The 17,496-nt window shown below is 41.2% G+C and overlaps 1 protein-coding gene across 1 annotated transcript in view; it reads right to left on the bottom strand.

The window, feature by feature from the left end:
- NT5DC3 (5'-nucleotidase domain containing 3) overlaps positions 1 to 17,496 on the bottom strand; it is a 78,981-nt gene that overhangs the window by 41,932 nt on the left and 19,553 nt on the right. The window contains exons 3-4 of the mRNA XM_082252690.1: positions 11,034 to 11,108; positions 7,605 to 7,660 (exon numbers count right to left, since the gene is read on the bottom strand). Coding sequence (XP_082108816.1) covers positions 7,605 to 7,660; positions 11,034 to 11,108 — 131 coding nt within the window. The remainder of the gene's footprint in view (positions 1 to 7,604; positions 7,661 to 11,033; positions 11,109 to 17,496) is intronic.

Here is a 17,496-nt window from a genome sequence, read left to right as displayed (position 1 = left end):
GCCCATTAATTTTGAATGGGCTGAAATCGCATTGCAAGTAGTGCATGCACTAACTGAAAGGGTGTTCTAGGGTGGTCCGCCAGTGTTAAAAAGGAATTGTCCAGACATGTGTGGATATCTATCTAAAAACTTGACATGTAAATTTTTATTATACAGATAAAAATAGAAGTACATCTAGACAATCAATAAATGGGAGAGAAGTGGGCCAAACCATATAGGCTTATCCATAACTCATAGACCGTGGACAGAATAGGAACAAGCAACCGATACGTATACTCGCAGGAAGTGGCGACACAGATAGGAGTTGAGCAGTCCTGGTTCTACCTCTGTATTCTTGACATGTGAAAAAAAGAAAATGGATAAAAAAAAGGGCTGGTCTTTATATCCAAGGGAAGGTCTCGCAACTTGGAAGCTCCAGAACAATAGTATCTGTCCCAAAATACCAAGTAAAGTTCCAGTCAGCCTTCCTGACTCAAACAGCCACCATGAAGGAGGAACCTCAGTCTCTGGAAGGCTCTAGCTCTGAATCATCAGAGGAAGGGTCAGACCTTTACAGAGAGGCCACTGCTTTCACACCAAGCAAGGGTCCATCCCTGCAGTATTATGGCAGGGAATAGGCATTTCTATGCAGGTTATGGCTGTTTTCTGAAGAAAACAGACTGGAAAACTTTGCACACCTTTTGTTTTGAAGCATCTAGAATGCATTCAGTTGATTTAAAAAAATTGAAAGTTCACTTGGACATCATTAGATAAAACCAGCAGGAAAGTGAGAGCTTATCTTTATTATATAGCAGATGAGTAGAGTTGAACTCTGGGTCCACAGAAGATGCCAACACCCATTTAAAAACGGAAATGTCCTTTCATTATATATTTGCACATTTTATATTTTTTAATTCCACTATGCAATCATCTGAAACATGACAGTTGGGATATGCTATATATTCGATTTAAAAGTAACTTTCTGCCAAGTTTAATGAAATTATAATAAGTCACACAAATTACACTTATAAGGCTCAATTCATGAAGCTTTACAAAAAAAAAAATAAAAAAAAGATACTATTTTTAGTGGTTGATGTACTAAAGGAGTAGGGTATGTGAATGGAGGTGAAGCAGTGTTCACATTGAATGCCCAAGGCAAAATATAAAAAAAAACATGATTTTCACTTGCACTGCATCTCATTCTAAAAATGCACCAAGCTATAGTCAGTAACTAGTTAAACTAAGGTCTAATCATTCAAAGTAAGTCTAGTAAATTTAGTAATACAATTTGTCCCAAATCAAGCTGTGTCTCCTTCAGCAAAGTCCCTGCAAAAGATTTACAGACCTACAGTAAACCCCCCTCCATTGCGGGGGTTACGTTCCGGACCCAGCCGCGAAAAGTGAAATTCCGCGAAATAGAAAAACCCTATTAAAATGCATTGTAGGCATGTTTATTTTACGGTCACTGTACGTGTAGACACATTTTAAGGTCTTTAAACACACTTTTAACACAATAGAAACTCATTTAAACACATAAAAGATACTGAGAGACATAGCAAGAGCTATGGAAAACACAAAAATATTCAATTTTTAATGATTTATATAGTAAAATAACATTACAAAAAAAACCACGAATTAACGGGACCGCAAAAACTGAACCGCGATGGAGCGGGGGATTACTGTATTCCTAAGCAGCCTAGTGCAGCAGTTTGCAAAGTTAGAAGACAGATTTATTACTGAAGGCAAGACAGATTTCCACTATAAACAGACAAAAAATTAAGTGACCAGGGTCAGGTTTCATTTAGTCACAAGCGTGAGCTTTAGAATAGCCAAAAAAAAAAATGTTTGAACTTTTTTGTAGAACATGATTATTGATCATTTATACTTTCAGTTGCCATCAATCTTGCAGCAATGACCAACTCCACATTTCCAAAAAATAAAAAGTAAATGGGAGGACATAGTTTCTGGTGTACGGACTGCGATTACATTTGTGTTTTGAGTGGTTAGATCCCTTTTCTCAATTAGTAGATCAGGTTTCTTAATACTTCTTCAGTCAATTGCTATTTAAAAAAAAAAAAAAAAACCTTAACTGGAGAAAAAAAAATTAAAGAAAAAAAAAAGAAAAAAAAAAGAAGTATAAAGAAATGTAAACCAAGTTTCCAGAGAAAAAAAAAAAAAACAACAGGCATCAGACAGTATGCAGAAGAGGCTGCTATTGCCTTCTCTCCGGTTAATCCTAAAGTCAGGATATTTTAAAGACCCCAAAGTGACTCTGAATGCGTATGCAATGACAATGGTTTTATTTATTTAGCGCTGTATTGACTCATATTCATAAAGGATCTTGGTGAATTACATTTTTTCACAACAGAATTGCTTTATTTTTTTAATTTCAGTCTCTCGTTTTGCTTGATGTTCTTCAGTATGGCAACATTTAATTTTTCACCAAGTATCACTAGAACACATGCATGATTGGTCATTGTGTATAATATACTGTAAAAGTGATTTCAACATTAATAGATAACAAAACTGTGGAACGAAGCTGAAATTGTTTCAAATGGCAGATTAGAAGTGATTACTTCAATACTAGCCAATTGTTAATTAGGGAGTGCAAATGAGAATGTGCTGACGCCAATTACTGCCAGTTAAGTTTACTTCAGACCTCATTTTATAGCCAAGAGTGGCTTAGCAATACTAATAAGATACAACCTATTTTGCAATCCTATTCCACTCAACTGTGGCAGGAGTAATCTATAATAGAAGAAATAGCTAAAATGGTTGCATAACGTACTCTTGTACCCTTACATAAGGGCTTATCATGAAACCACCAACTGGACTTCATATCACCATTTTAAAATTCTTTAGGAAACCGGAAAAGAATGGTTTAAACCAGCATTTCAAAACCTTTCCTTAACTACTTTAAACAGTGTATATTTCCTTTATGTCTAATAGATTTACATTATAATGTATTTACATAGAGGTATTTAGTAGCATTCAAAAGAAGAATGTTTTTTTTTTTCAGCTGTAATTCTGGAAGCTGAAAAATCAGCATGATTTAAGCTCTGTGTAATTATATGCAAATTGGATGCGTTTTGAACAGCATCCTATTCGCATGATATGTGAACCAAACCAGCTTTCTATGGAGCCGATTCATATATATGCGGTGCAGCAGCAGTTTGAATTCACTGCAAATGTTTAAAAGAGTCCTGTACACTTTCTGTTTACTGCACTTCGATTCAGATGTGAATTCCTGACTCATAGCCTTCTATGGGAACACATCTGAATTTCACATCTCATCAGTTTTTATCATGAATTCAAGGAAAAAACGAAAAACAAAAACAGTGTGGGGGTTCCCGCAAAATCCACACCAGACCCTTATCCAAGCGGGGGGGGGGGGGGGGGGGGGGGAGTGTGGGGATTAGGGGGCGGTTAGGAGCACGCGCCCCTTCCCCACAACCCTAGCTGGTGGTAGGGATTTGCAGGCAGGGGGCTTAAAGGAACCCGATCCCCCATGTGAAGGAGTATGGGGTACCCTACTCATTCACTAAAAAAAATAAAGTGTCAAAGAAACAGTTTTTAATAATTCCTTTAAAAAAAAAAAAAAAAAAAAAAAAAAAGTCCCCTGGTGTAGATCTAGCATCAATCATAATGAACGCTGCTACAGCCCCCAAAAAAAAAAAATTATACAGCATCTCACAAAAGGGAGTACACCCCTCACATTTTTGTAAATCTTTTATTATATCTTTTCATGTGACAACACTGAAGAAATGACACTTTGCTACAATGTAATGTAGTCAGTGTACAGCTTGTATAACAGTGTAAATTTGCTGTCCCCTCAAAATAACTCAACACACAGCCATTATTGTCCACTGGCAACAAAAGTGAGTACGCCCCTAAGTAAAAATGTCTAAGTTGAGCCCAAAGTGTCAATATTTTGTTTGGCCACCGTTATTTTTAAGCACTACCCTTACCCTCTTGGGCATGGAGTTCACCAGAGCTTCACAGGTTGCCACTGGAGTCCTCTTCCACTCCTCCATGATGACCTCACAGGGCTGGTGGATGTTCGAGACCTTGCTTTCCTCCCCCTTCCATTTGAGGATGCCCCACAGATACTCAATAGGGTTTAGGTCTTGAGACATGCTTGGCCAGTGCATCACATTTACCCACAGCTTCTTTAGCAAGGCAGTGGTCATCTTGGGAGGTGTGTGTGGGGTCGTTATGTTGGAATACTGCCCTGCATTCCAGTCTCTGAAGGGAGGGAATCATGCTCTGCTTCAGTATGCAACAGTGCATGTTGGAATTCACAGGTTTCCTCAATGAACTGTAGCTCCCCAATGCCGGCAGCACTCATGCAGCCCCAGACCATGACACTCCCACCACCATGCTTGACTGTAGGCAAGAGACACTTGTCTTTGTACTCCTCACCTGGTAGGTTCAGATGGTGTCAAGTGTGTGACCACAATTAAGTTTATCTTGGTCTGATCAGCCCACAGGACATGGTTCCAGTAATCCATGTCCTTAGTCTGCTTGTCTTCAGCAAACTGTTTGCGGGCTTTCATGTGCATCATCTTTAGAAGAGGCCTCCTTCTGGGAAGACAGCCATGCAGGCCAATTTTATGCAATTTGCGGCGTATGGTCTGAGCACTGACAGCCTGACCCCCCCCCCCCCCCATCCCTTCAACCTCTGCAGCAAAGCTGGCAGCACTCATTTGTCTTTTTTCCAAAGACAACCTCTGGATATGATGCTGAGCACGTTCACTCAACTTCTTTGGTCGACAATGGCGAGGCCTGTTCTGAAAGGAACCTGTCCTGTTAAACCACTGTATGGTCTTGGCCACCGTGCTGCAGCTCAGTTTCAGGGTCTTGGCAATCTTCTTATAGCCTAGGCCATCTTTATGTAGCGCAACAATTTCTTTTTTTCAGATCCTCAGAGAGGAGTGTGCCATGTTGAACTTCCAGTGACCAGTATGAGAGAGTGAGAGCGATAACATCAAATTTAACACACCTGCTCCCCATTCATACCTGAGACCTTGTAACACTAACGAGTCCCATGACACCGGGGAGGGAAAAATTGCTAATTGTGCCCAATTTGGACACCTTTACTTAGAGGTCTACTCACTTTTGTTGCCAGCAGTTTAGACATTAATGGCTGTGTGTTGTTATTTTGAGAGGAGTTCAAAATGTACACTGTTAGACAAGCTGTAAACTCACTACATCATCGACCCAGTATGCACCGGTCAATGACCTCACTGGGGGGGGGGGGGGCAGGGCCACCTGGTGAAGTTGCTGGGTGGCCCCACCCCTTAGCTATTTAATAACTGTCAGATGGTGGCGTTTATCATGATTGCCATTGGATCTGACCAGGGAACATGGTTTTTCTTTTGTTTTTTTTTTTCAATAAAAGGAATAGTCAAAAAACAGTCTTTTTTTGTATGTCTTTTTGGTGAATGAGTAGGGGAACAATGTGCCCCATACTCATTCACATAGGCAGAACAGGACCGGGGAGGGGCCCCTCTTGTTAAAGGGGGCTTCCAGATTCCAATAAGCCCCCTGCCCCCACAACCACTGGCCAAGGGGCCCTTGCCCTCATCAACATGGGGATAAGGTGGTTTGGAGTGGGGAAGGCAGAGCCTCCCCAGCCCAAACGCATTCCCCATGTTGAGGGTGCTCGCTGACCCCCTGACACCTTTCCTGGCCTACCAGGCTGCATGCTGTGTATGTGGTCTGGTATGGATTTTGGAGGGGGGGCACCCCAATTTCTTTTATTATGCCACGGGGATTCCCCTAAAAATCTTTACCAGATCTAAAGGTGTGGTATGGATTTTGGGGATTTGCATTTGAACCGTATCTAAAATCGCAGCTGAACCACTGCTTTGGAAATTTGCAGTTAAGACTGGGGGGGAAATTTGCACAGGACTTGTGTGACTCTAGCTTTAAGAAATATGCACTTGGGTATCCTAATCTGTTTTTAAGCGGAGGTTCAGGCAAACTGATGAATACACCGATGAAATATATGGGAGCTATTTACCTGCCAAATGATTTGTATTTCTGTCCATCCACTCCTGTGATTTGCAAAGCCCTATCAAAAACTGTAAAGCCAGGCTGGTATCCCGATTTTTCTTTATTGCAATAAAGCTAGGTCACCTCTCTGCCCCCAGCCGGGGTTAGACGGGAAATGAGTAACATAGGTTTACTTCTCCGCTCACTCTGACCTTTTATTTGCCAGTATTTCCTAGTAAGCTGATACATGCAGCGCATTTGGATTGGCCTCCAGTGTTGTCACTTCCTCCCCCAGTCCAAGTGCTTCTGTACAGGGGACTACAGGAAGCTATGATGTCAAATGCAAGTAGTTTCACTAGCATTACCTCGTGTTTTTTTAAACTTTTTATAAGAGTTTAGTTTTATGCTTTTTATTTCCAAGAACAAAGAAAACTGCAGCACAATCTTATTTTCCAGCTTGTCCACACTGTTTCTATAGCAATACACAGTACATTTTCCAGTTTTCTCCCTGCTAGTTGGTTTGCACGCTGCATTTTTAATCAGTTTTCCAATCCTCATTTCTAACAGTTCAAAGAAAAAAATAATTTGAAAATGAACAATTTGACAATGCAAGTTATTTCACGGTGGTTTTAAGCTTTTTTTTTTGTTTTGTTTTTTTTTTTGTTTTTTAAAGTATTTAAAGTTTTCAGCATACACAGAACAGTAAATCACATTAGACAGATACATGCATGAAGTGACCCCCGAGAGATCCTGAACTAACCTTAAATGCAACATCAGTTATAGTTAGCATGAAGTGCATGGGTGACCTTTCCGGAACACCGAGCAATCATTAACAAAATCTACAGAGCTTAACATGGTGCCCCCCCCCCCCCCCAATTTACAAATGGGTTATACTTACCATCTCTGTGCAATGGTTCCTCTTCTTGGGTCCCCCGCTGGTGCTCCTGGCTACTCCCTCCCAAGTATCTGGCGCTCGTGCGCACTTCCTCCTGAGCCTCCTTATCTGCATCTATTGAGACAGACAACGGGGATCGGCCCCGTCCCCTCATCATAGGATTCAATTGACAGGAGCGGGAGACAATGGCTTCCGCTGCTATCAATCTGCCCAGTGAGGAGAGGAGGGACAGAGTCAGAAGAGCCGCTTCTCTTGTGCAGAGCACTGGATCAAAATCAGGCTCAGGTAAGTACAAGGAGGGGCTGGGGTGATCATCTGCAGTAAAAGGTTGCCTTAAGAATTTAGAACCACTAACTACAAATGATTACCCCAGCAAGCACCTTTAGATGCAGCAGAAAGTGTACAACATAATGTTTATTTAAATATACACCATTATTCCGCTAGTCCTTCTAATTATTAGCTTTCAAGGTTTTGTTTGGAACCACAGGCTGGCACAATCCAACATACAGGGAATCCTAAATGTTCTGGTACCAGTAGTATCAATAGGCCAGTCAGCCTATTTTTATTTTTACACATTATACCCCCTTCTTGCTCTTCCACCAGTCAGTTGATAACTAGTCTTTGAGGATAGCAATATTAGTAGTAGCTATAAGTGATACATCAAAAGCATGCATTTAATTCCAGAATTTACATGTTGCAAGTGTTGGAACTGAAAGGGTTATCCTTAACTTACCGATACACTGTTCCAAGTTGAATGTAATGAAAGGAGTCAATCTTCATCAACAGCGCCTTTTAGAAGAAGATAAAATTGTGAAAAATCTGGCAACCAGTTATAATAAACATCACTGGCAAGGTTTTCTAACTAGAACTTCAGTGATACGGTGCAAAAAGCTTTCTAGTCAACCCTTCTATGGAGAGAAAAAAAAAACAGCAACACTATAAAGATTATCTTATTGACTATAAGCTGGAGTTATTGCGTCCAGGAATAATCAAGGGCCTGTAGGCACAAGGCTGCAAATTAGCTGGTTTGTCGCTGAAAACTGTGGATATGTTTCAAGATTTAAATTGCTCCTCATTTTAAACCATTTTTGTTTTGAATTACATTGGAATTTCCTTGTAACACAATATGTGACAAACAAAATGTTAAATTGGTGTCAGAGACCAGCTATATTTTTCTAATGAGCTCATCAACAAAGAAGCCCAGCCTGGCAGCTCGAAATATCATTTGCAAAATATTTGTGTACATCTTGATCAACTGGCCCAATTTTATCAGTAGTTCTTTGGATATTGGTCTGCTTTCTAAATCTGCCTGGATTCTCAAACTATACAATTTTAGTTACACACACACACACACACACACACACACACACACACACACAGTAGTAGACACCCTAACACTTTTTAACAGGTTTTGCAATAAAAAGATATTCTTGGTTACATTATTTTGACATACACTCAAGCTAGACCAGTTTCATAAAAAAAAGTTATCCCTTTCTAGCCAGTCCTTACTCTGCCAGCATACTGCCAGTGGTAAAGCTGGCCATATACAGCTGTTGATCAGCTAAAGCTTTCCAGCTTTAGATAGACTTCTGTCTAACAGGGATGGCCACACTGATCAAAAATCAGCCAGTCCCACATGTACAGTATATGGCCAGCTTTACATGTTCATGAAGTGTATCTAAAGCCTCTAGTTTTGGATATAGGGAAGAATGGTTAGAATACCCATCTAGTTTTGCTTTTGCCCGATTGGGGGAGATTATTCCTAAATTCCAATCCCAGAGACACAAATAAGCAGACATGCTCCCAAAGTGAGGGATGATCTTGCCTTAGACATTTGTCCCTGGGGGTCCCCACTGTAAGATTTTCCATCCACTTCTACTAAACTGTAATAATTTAGATTCATCATATATGACAATGGCCAACAGCAAAAATAGAGAGGCTGAATTAGCGGGTACACATTTCAAGGACACACACGTTAAAACAATATTGATTTCAAAAGCCAACATGTATTATATTGCAGGTTATCAATCCTTAGATGTAGTGGTGGCGCTTTTAATTTTTAGGTTCTCTTTTTCTTCTATTCACCTGACTATATGGCCAGTAAGTCCATTGCTTTTCAAAAGCTCTCCTGCAGATGTACGGATATCATTTTTTTTACGAGTATCGATTTTTTTTTACTCGCCTATACCAATTACGGATACTTACTGCAACTGTTTTGTTTACACTTCAGCTGTCGGCAATGTTACAAAGCATTGAAAAAGTTATTTACAAATGAACTAAGATTTTTTTTGTTTTTGTTTTTTACATTTTGCGCTTTTTATAAATGTCAAATGTGTAAATATAGGTTAAAGGTGTAAAAATATTAAAAAAAAAAAAAAATAATCAGCAGGAAAATAAATGTAGTATAGGGAGTTAATTAAGGCTGATTATAGTATATTAAGGGTTAATAAGGGGTTAAACAGAGGAGCATGTAAAAAAAAAAAAAAAAAAAAATACTTTTTTTTTTTACCGACAGGTTGCTTTAAAAACTGACTTCATCTGCAGATCGAAGTTCATCCCTTTGATCTGTAGATAAAGAAACAGACAGATCCAAAAAGAAAAATGATTTTTATCTTAGGCTGCATTCACATGTCAGCGTTTGGATTGCGGGCAGAACCGCCGCGGTTCCGCCCGCGATCCGGAGATTGTTGCAAATCGCGGGACGCGTAGCGTTGCCCGTTGATTCGCAATAGCCCCCCAAATGCCGAGCGATGTTGCCGCGATTTCCGCCTGCCGAATCGCGGCAACATCGCGCAAACAAAATCACGGGACGCAATACGCTCCAAAGAAGTACAAGAGCTTCTTTGGACCGTATTGCGTCCCGCGATTTTGTTTGCGCGATGTTGCCGCGATTCGGCAGGCGGAAATCGCGGCAACATCGCTCGCCGTTTGGGGGGCTATTGCAAATCAACCGGCAACGCTAGGCGTCCCGCGATTTGCAATAAATCTCCGGATCGCGGGCGGAACCGCGGCGGTTCTGCCCGCGATCCAAACGCTGACATGTAAACGGAGCCTAAGTGTTTCAGCGGTTGAGCAATGTTGCTGATAAACATCCCCTGACTGCTATTGACAATTCCAATTTCCGGACTGCTTTAACACTTCAGCTGTCAACAGGGGAACTCCACTGACAGCTGAATGAGTCATCGGTTGTTAAGAACGTGGCAGCCCTGCTCCTAAACTGATCGTTGCGTTTTTTTTTTCTAATATAAACATTTTTGCTGTCAGTGGAGAATACCACTGACAGCTAAAATAACCTAGCCTGAAAGTATCGGTTTCCGGTATCAGTGCATTTGCACGAGTACCGATACTCGTGCAAATGGCTAATATCAGTACCGATACCGGTGTTGCTGCGTTCCCAGTTACTGGGATGAGACAAACCATTTACCACTGACAGGGTCGTTAACAATGATCAGCTTTTATACTTCTTTATGCAAAACTTTTATCCAAAAGGACAGGGGGGTAAACACGGTTGCTGTAACTGCTTCTGAACCATGAGTTGGAGTTTGGCTTTCATTTTTTAGTGTATCTAAATCTGCTAGTACAAACTCCCCTTCCCTTAGATTAACAATGCTGCTGTCCACAAGGTGCTCCTTCACCCAGAATGGGGACACTCTAATACAAGTGTGTTACTGGTCAGATTACGAGGTGAAAAAAAAAAAAAAAAAAAAAAAACCCTGGGAAGCCGTATCAAGATTTTGCGCACTCTAGTTTTAGTAAATCAACCTCATAGGGTATTAGACACAGGGAATATTTAAAATGGTGAATTTACATTCAAACATTTACTACAGGTGAATATCTCTAATGCAATATGGGGTAACTGGTGTTGGAAGACAGCTAACTGGATTACTTTTCATGATTATAGGCAAGTAGAAACACACACACACACACACACACACACACACACATACATGCAAAAAATTGATACAAAGAGTGAAATACTTTTGCACAGTGGCGCCTGTTATATGTAGTGCTTATGCTGTAACACTCTGAGAATTTAGGCTTGGCTATTTTGCTTTGGAGATATATGGATGATTTAGCACACAATCAAAAATCTGCCCCACTGTACTTTATACATTTTTAAAAATCAGCTCAATTTATACAAGGTTAATGGTGAAAGTCTTACCTTATGGACATCATAATGTAGCCCCCGAATTGCAAAGTTTGGATTGTATTCATATTTTTTTAACTCGCTTGGATACTGAAAAAAATAAATAAAATAAAATCACAGGATGATCACATTTAGCGTAAATAACAATACAACAAGGCAAGAGGGGAACAGAAGAACCCTAAACTTCAGAAGGGCAAACTTCCCCAAACTGTGCTCAATGATAGAGACAATAAACTGGGACCAAACCCTAGGAACACTGACTACAGAGGAAAAATGGCAATGCTTTAGGAACATATTAAACAATAGCATCTCACAGTGCATTCCTATGGGAAATAAATTTAGAACAGCCAAAGCCAAACCTGGTTGGCTTAACCGTAATGTAAAAAAAAAAAAAAAAAAAAAAAAAAAAAAAAAAAGATTTTAGTGAAAAAAATGCTTTCAAGAAATATAAAAATCGGAGGGCACATTATAGGCTTTCCAGCAATACAAGGAATCAAATAAGAAATGTAAATACAAAATCAAAATGGCTAAAATCAACTTCGAGAGACAAATAGCAGAGGAAAAGTAAAAAGAACCCTAAAAAGTTCTTTAAATATAAATATATCAACAGCTTTGTTGTCGGTACCATTGAAACTCTTTACTCCGAATCAGCCTTTATGGTGTAATCCAAGTTTACCTAATTTTTCTGAATCTCAAGACGCTGTTCTGTGGGTGGGGAGGGGCCTCAAGTATGCTCACCAACTGTTTGAGGGGACTTTTTAAGACGTTTCAGCAGTTTCGAATGGACTTTCGGATAACCGATTCCTGGCATTACCATTATTTCCAATTGCGGCACGCGGCCATAGCCCAATTTGTGCCCGGTCCAGTCTCTCTTGTCAACTCTCTGCTGGAGAAGGAGTTGTTGCAGGATACGCATACCAAATGGACTAGTTCTTACTATAGTATACTGATTCACAGTGTGCCGTCTCGATTGGATGCTATAAGGGCCGGGTGGACGAAGGAAATCCCAGATCTCTCGGATGATGACTGGGAAGAATTGCTTCAAAATGTATTTCAGGACACCAAGATCTGCTTGGGATCGACTGATACAGTTGCGTATCTTTTATAGAACCTACTATACCCCTATAGGTTGTTTTTGATGAAACAGAGACCCGGCCCGGAGCGTAATAAATGGTGCAGGGCGCCTGGTGATTTACTTCACATGCTGTGGGGCTGTGCTAAAATTAGACCCTTCTGGTCGCAGGTTACCCACTTCCATCTCCACATCTCTGGGCTTGCCTAATGTATGTAACCCCAAATGGTGTGTATTGGGGATTCTCAGAGACGTTGATCTTCGGTCTCGCCAGAAACAATTTCTTAGACTCCTGTTTTATGCCAGGAAGACGGTGGTGATGCAGTGGATACATACGGATAAGGTCCCTCTTGATCTTTGGAAAAATTTAATTAATCAAGTTCTACCCTTAAATGAATGAGGTGATGTTTGGTTTTAAATTTTCCTTGCACATGATGGATATTCTGTCTAAGTGAAGCTTCACATCACATTCAATAAACTCTAGGGAAAATTCCCTAGCAGAGTGAAACTACTTGCAAAGTCAACTGTGTAGTTTTCTTCCTAACTTAGTTTAAGACCAAAGAAAAAAAAAAAAACCCTGTAATACCACAACACTATCCAGGAGAGTAAGCATGTACAGCCAGCATGCCAAAACCTTAAAACTATTCTCTTGGCTCCTCTGCACAATGGCAGTTATCCTTCCTAACAAGAAGCTCTGGCAGCGATGTTGTAGAAGGATAAGCGATACAATACACCTCTGTTCATTCAATTATTCATAACACAATCCTCCCAATGCTGCCAACAAGGTCATGTTAATAGACAATTTAGGCACATAAAAAAAAAAAAAAAATACTTAAAAGTAAAAATTCCTAATCGAATCTAGCTGATACAGGGTAGATTATGTGACTGGACCAGAGCAGCCTGAGAATAGGTAAGTATATGCATCTTTCTTCCACAGGATAGTTCGTATGGGTGTTAGAAGAGGGGGGGGGGGGGTGGAAGCAATTTTTAAATTAAAAAGTGTTATCCCAAAATTCCACTTATTTGGGACTTTCAAAGTATGAAAATTACAGTTATACAAGTTGCTAAAAGGTCCAAAAACCGATAACATACCTATAGAATCAGGTAACCAACAACATCTCCACCTCCTATACAAAATTGAGAGGATTGGGGAAATCAACACTTCATCCTCACCCCGTTACAGTTTTGCAAATGTGGATCTTCCTACACTGTACATTTATACCTATAAAACATGTGGTTATGGTATTTTGTACCCTGAGAGACCCATTAAAAGGGTAGCTCCAATCGTTCAGGAGGGGGGTGGGGGGGGGGGCTAAATTTAAAAAAATAATATAGTGTATAAAATTGCTACACAAGTCATGTTTATTAAAGAATATTGAAAAATAGGATTTTTTTTACAGCTTACTTGTAAAATCCTTTTCTTGGAGTATATCACGGGACACAGCAGGTAATGACGACTATCTGGGTTATACGCTACCTTTAGGTGAATGGACACTGGCAACCAATAGACAGGAAGTTCCTCCCATATAACCCCACCCATACAGGAAGAACCTCAGTTTTTGAAGCAAGCAATGAAGATCCCAGAAAAAGAGGGGAGGGACCTCGGTGTCCTGTGATGTACTCCAAAAAAAAAGGATTGTGGAAACCTTGCAAGCAGACCTGAACAAAATAACGGGGTGGGCAACTACATGGCAGATGAGGTTTAATGTTGATAAATGTAAAGTAATGCACTTGGGGGCCAGAAACCAGAAAGCAAGCTACTCACTAGGGGGGGAACCTCTGGGTGAGTCTAGGATGGAAAAGGACTTGGGGGTACTGGTAGACAACAAGCTTGGCAGTGGCATGCAATGCCAAGCCGCCGCAAGCAAAGCCAACAGAATACTGGGATGTATAAAAAAGGGGATTCACTCCATAAATAAAGAGATTATTCTCCCACTCTACAAGACTCTGGTCCGGCCACATCTGGAGTATGCTGTCCAGTTCTGGGCACCGGTCCTCAGGAAGGATGTGCAGGAATTGGAGAAAGTCCAGAGAAGGGCAACAAAAATAATTAGGGGAATGGGAGGACATCAGCTATGAGGAAAGACTACAAGCACTGAACCTTTTCTCTCTGGAGAAAAGACGATTGAGGGGGGATATGATATCAATGTACAAATACTGTACTGGTGACCCGAGCATAAGGAACAAACTATTCAGAGAAAGGAGATACAATAAGACACGTGGCCACTCACTAAAACTTGAGGAAAGGCGGTTTAACCTTAAAGTGCGTAAGGGGTTCTTCACTGTAAGAACGGTAAGGATGTGGAATTCTCTTCCACAAGCAGTCGTATCAGCAGGGAGCATTGATAGTTTCAAAAAACTATTAGATGGACACCTTAACCGGTTGCCGACCACCGCACGACTATATACTGCGGCGGTCAGCCCCGGCCAGGCAGAGTGACGTATCGATACGTCACTCGCCTGTCACTGACTTGCGAGCCTATCGCGGGCGGGCGCGCGCCCGCCGAGGCGCGCGCCCGCCGCGGCTCGTTCACAGGCAAGTCAGTGCGTGTGACCGGCGGACTCGATGTCCGCCGGCCACACTACGATCGCTGCTGTGAAGGGAGAAAGACAGAGCAGCTTGTGTAAACAAGCTGCCTGTCAGTTCTCCCTGTGTAAAAGTGAAGATCTGACCGTTCTACTATGTAGAACGGTTGATCTTTGCTTTTACACCAATAGCCATGTCCCTACACAGTAGAAAGCACGCCCCTAGGACACACTTAACCCCTCCCTGTCCAATAAAGTTAACCCCTTCCCTGCCAGTGTCATTTTTGCAGTAACAGTGCATATGTATAGCACTGATTACTGCAGTAATGTCACTGGTAACCCCAAAAGTGTCAAAAATGTCAGTCAAGGGTCCGATCTGTCCGCCGCAATGTCGCAGTACCGAAAAAAAAAATCGCAGATCGCCGCCATTATGCGTTAAAAAAAAAACACCAAAAATGACAAAAATCTTTCTCTTTGTTAGTAAACGCGATAACTTTTGCGCAAACCAATCAAAATACGCTTTTTGCGATTTTTTTTACCAAACATAGGTAGCATAAAACAAATTGGCCGAAAAATGTTAAAAAATTTTGATTTTTACTTTTTTTTTTGGGGAATTTCATATAAAAAAATGTGAAAAATATTGTTATTTTTGCAAAATTTACGCTCTTTTTTTGTTTATAGCGCGTGATCAAAAAATCGCACAGGTGATCAAATACCACCAAAAGAAAGCTCTGTTTGTGGGAAAAAAAGGACGTCAAATTCGTTAAGGTACAGCATCGCACGACCGCGCAATTGTCCGTTAAAGTCACGCAGTAAAAAAATCGCAAAAAAACCCCTGGTCCTTTAGCAGCCAAATCCTCCGGGGCTTAAGTGGTTAAAGACCACAACATACAGGGGTATACAATGTACGGTTAAAAGCAAACACACACACACGCATCATAGGTTGAACTGGATGGACAGATGTCTTTTTTCAACCTCACTAACTATGTAACTATGCAACTATGATTTTACAGGTAAGTTGTAGGAAAAATCCTATTTTCTTTATCGTACATCACGGGACACAGAGAAGGTAATAATGACTGACTGAGATGTCCTAAAGCAATGCCCTTCAGGGGAGGAGGGACACAGAATCCCATAACTGCTGCTTGCAACACGCTAATACCAAACTGAGCCCCTTATCGTGCTCCAACAACCACTTGATAAAACCTTGTGAATGTATGAACTGAAGACCAAGTAGCAGCTTTGCAAATCTGAGCCATCTGCACTGCCCAAGAAGCACTTACCCCTCTAGTAGAATGTGCTTTTAATTTAAAAGGCGGAATCTTACACTTTAAGCATAAGCTTGAACAATGACTTGACAAATCCACCTAGAGATAGTGGAAGTAGTTGCCACCTGGCCTGAATGCAACAATCTTTCCTCTGGAGTCTGAGGATTTGAAAAAAAAGGAAGGCAGAACTATATCCTAGTTTAGGTGAAAACCAGATACTACTTTATGCAAAAAGGATGGATGAGGCCCGAAAGACCACTTATCCTGATGAAGGATCAAAAATGGCCCTATACAGGAAAAAGCCGCCAACTCCGAGACCCTCCTGGCCAAGGTTATAGCAACCAAAAAGACCAATTTCCATACCAATAATACCAAGGGAATCTGCCTTATAGGTTCAAAGTGCTGCCTCTGCAGCGCTGAAAGTACAAGATTCAGATCCCAAGGACACAGGGGTGGCTTAATTGGCAGAACCATGCAAATCACTCCTTGCCAAAACGTCTGCGTCGCTAAAGGTCTCTGGAAAAAACCAACAAGGCTGAGACTTGACCTTGAATGGTCCCTAATGCCAATTTTAAGAGCACCCCTACCTGAAGAAAAGCAAGAATTCTACCAATGACATCCTTAGGAGGAAGCCATATTTTGGATTTACACCTAGAGATATAGGATTTCCCAACTCTATAATAGATTCTCCTAGAGACGGGTTTTCTGGCATTAATCGATGTAGCCAAAACCGAGCCTGTGATCCCCCGATCCTTCAAGATTCTGATTTCAATAGCCAGGCCGTCAAATTCAGTGACCATAAAAGCAGGATGGAATATGGGAACTTGGGGAGAGCAGATCTGGTCGAAATGGAAGCAACAATGGCTCTACCACGGCTAATCTTACAATCTCTATGAACCAAGGCCATGCAGGAGCCACCAGGTTTACCGGCTTCCCTTCCACCTGAATTCTGCTTAATAACCGTGGCAGAAATTGGATTAGAGGAAATGCATAAATCAAGCTGAATTGTGACCAAGGGGTCACTAAGGCATCTGTTCGGATGGCAATATGATCCATGGTTCTGGACAAAAGAAAAAAAAAAAAAAAAAAAAAATGTCCAGCTTGTTGTTGAACCTGGATGCCAATAGATCTACGTGGGGGGTACCCCAATGTTGACAGATCAGCTGAAACACCTTGGGATGCAAGGACCATTTCCCTGGACACAGTTGCTGGCGACTTAGAAAGTCTGCCTGCCAATTGTCCACACCCAGAATGAATACAGCGGGCAAACATGGAACATACCTCTCTGCCCATGTCAGTATGTGATTCACCTCTTTCTGAACCAATTAGCTCCTGGTGCCCTCCTGATGGTTGATATAAGCCACCAGAGTCGCATTGTCGGACTTAATCCTGACCAGACATCCCCACAACCTGGTTGTCCAATGACAGCGCCAAACGGGCTGCCCTGGTTTCCAAGATGTTAATAGGCAAGAGTCTCTCTACCCGAGACCCAAGTCCCCTGGACAGAAAAACCTTCCAAGACAACCCCCTCAGCCAATCAGGCTGGCGTCTGTGGTTACAACCTTCCATGTTACTGGCAAAAAAAAAAAAAAGATTTTTGTAAGATCTTACC

Source organism: Pelophylax lessonae (genome assembly GCF_965119305.1).
Source record: "Pelophylax lessonae genome assembly, chromosome: 4".
NCBI lineage: Eukaryota > Metazoa > Chordata > Amphibia > Anura > Ranidae > Pelophylax > Pelophylax lessonae.
Note: the sequence above shows the minus strand (reverse complement) of the source record. Positions and strands in the feature narration are given on the sequence as shown.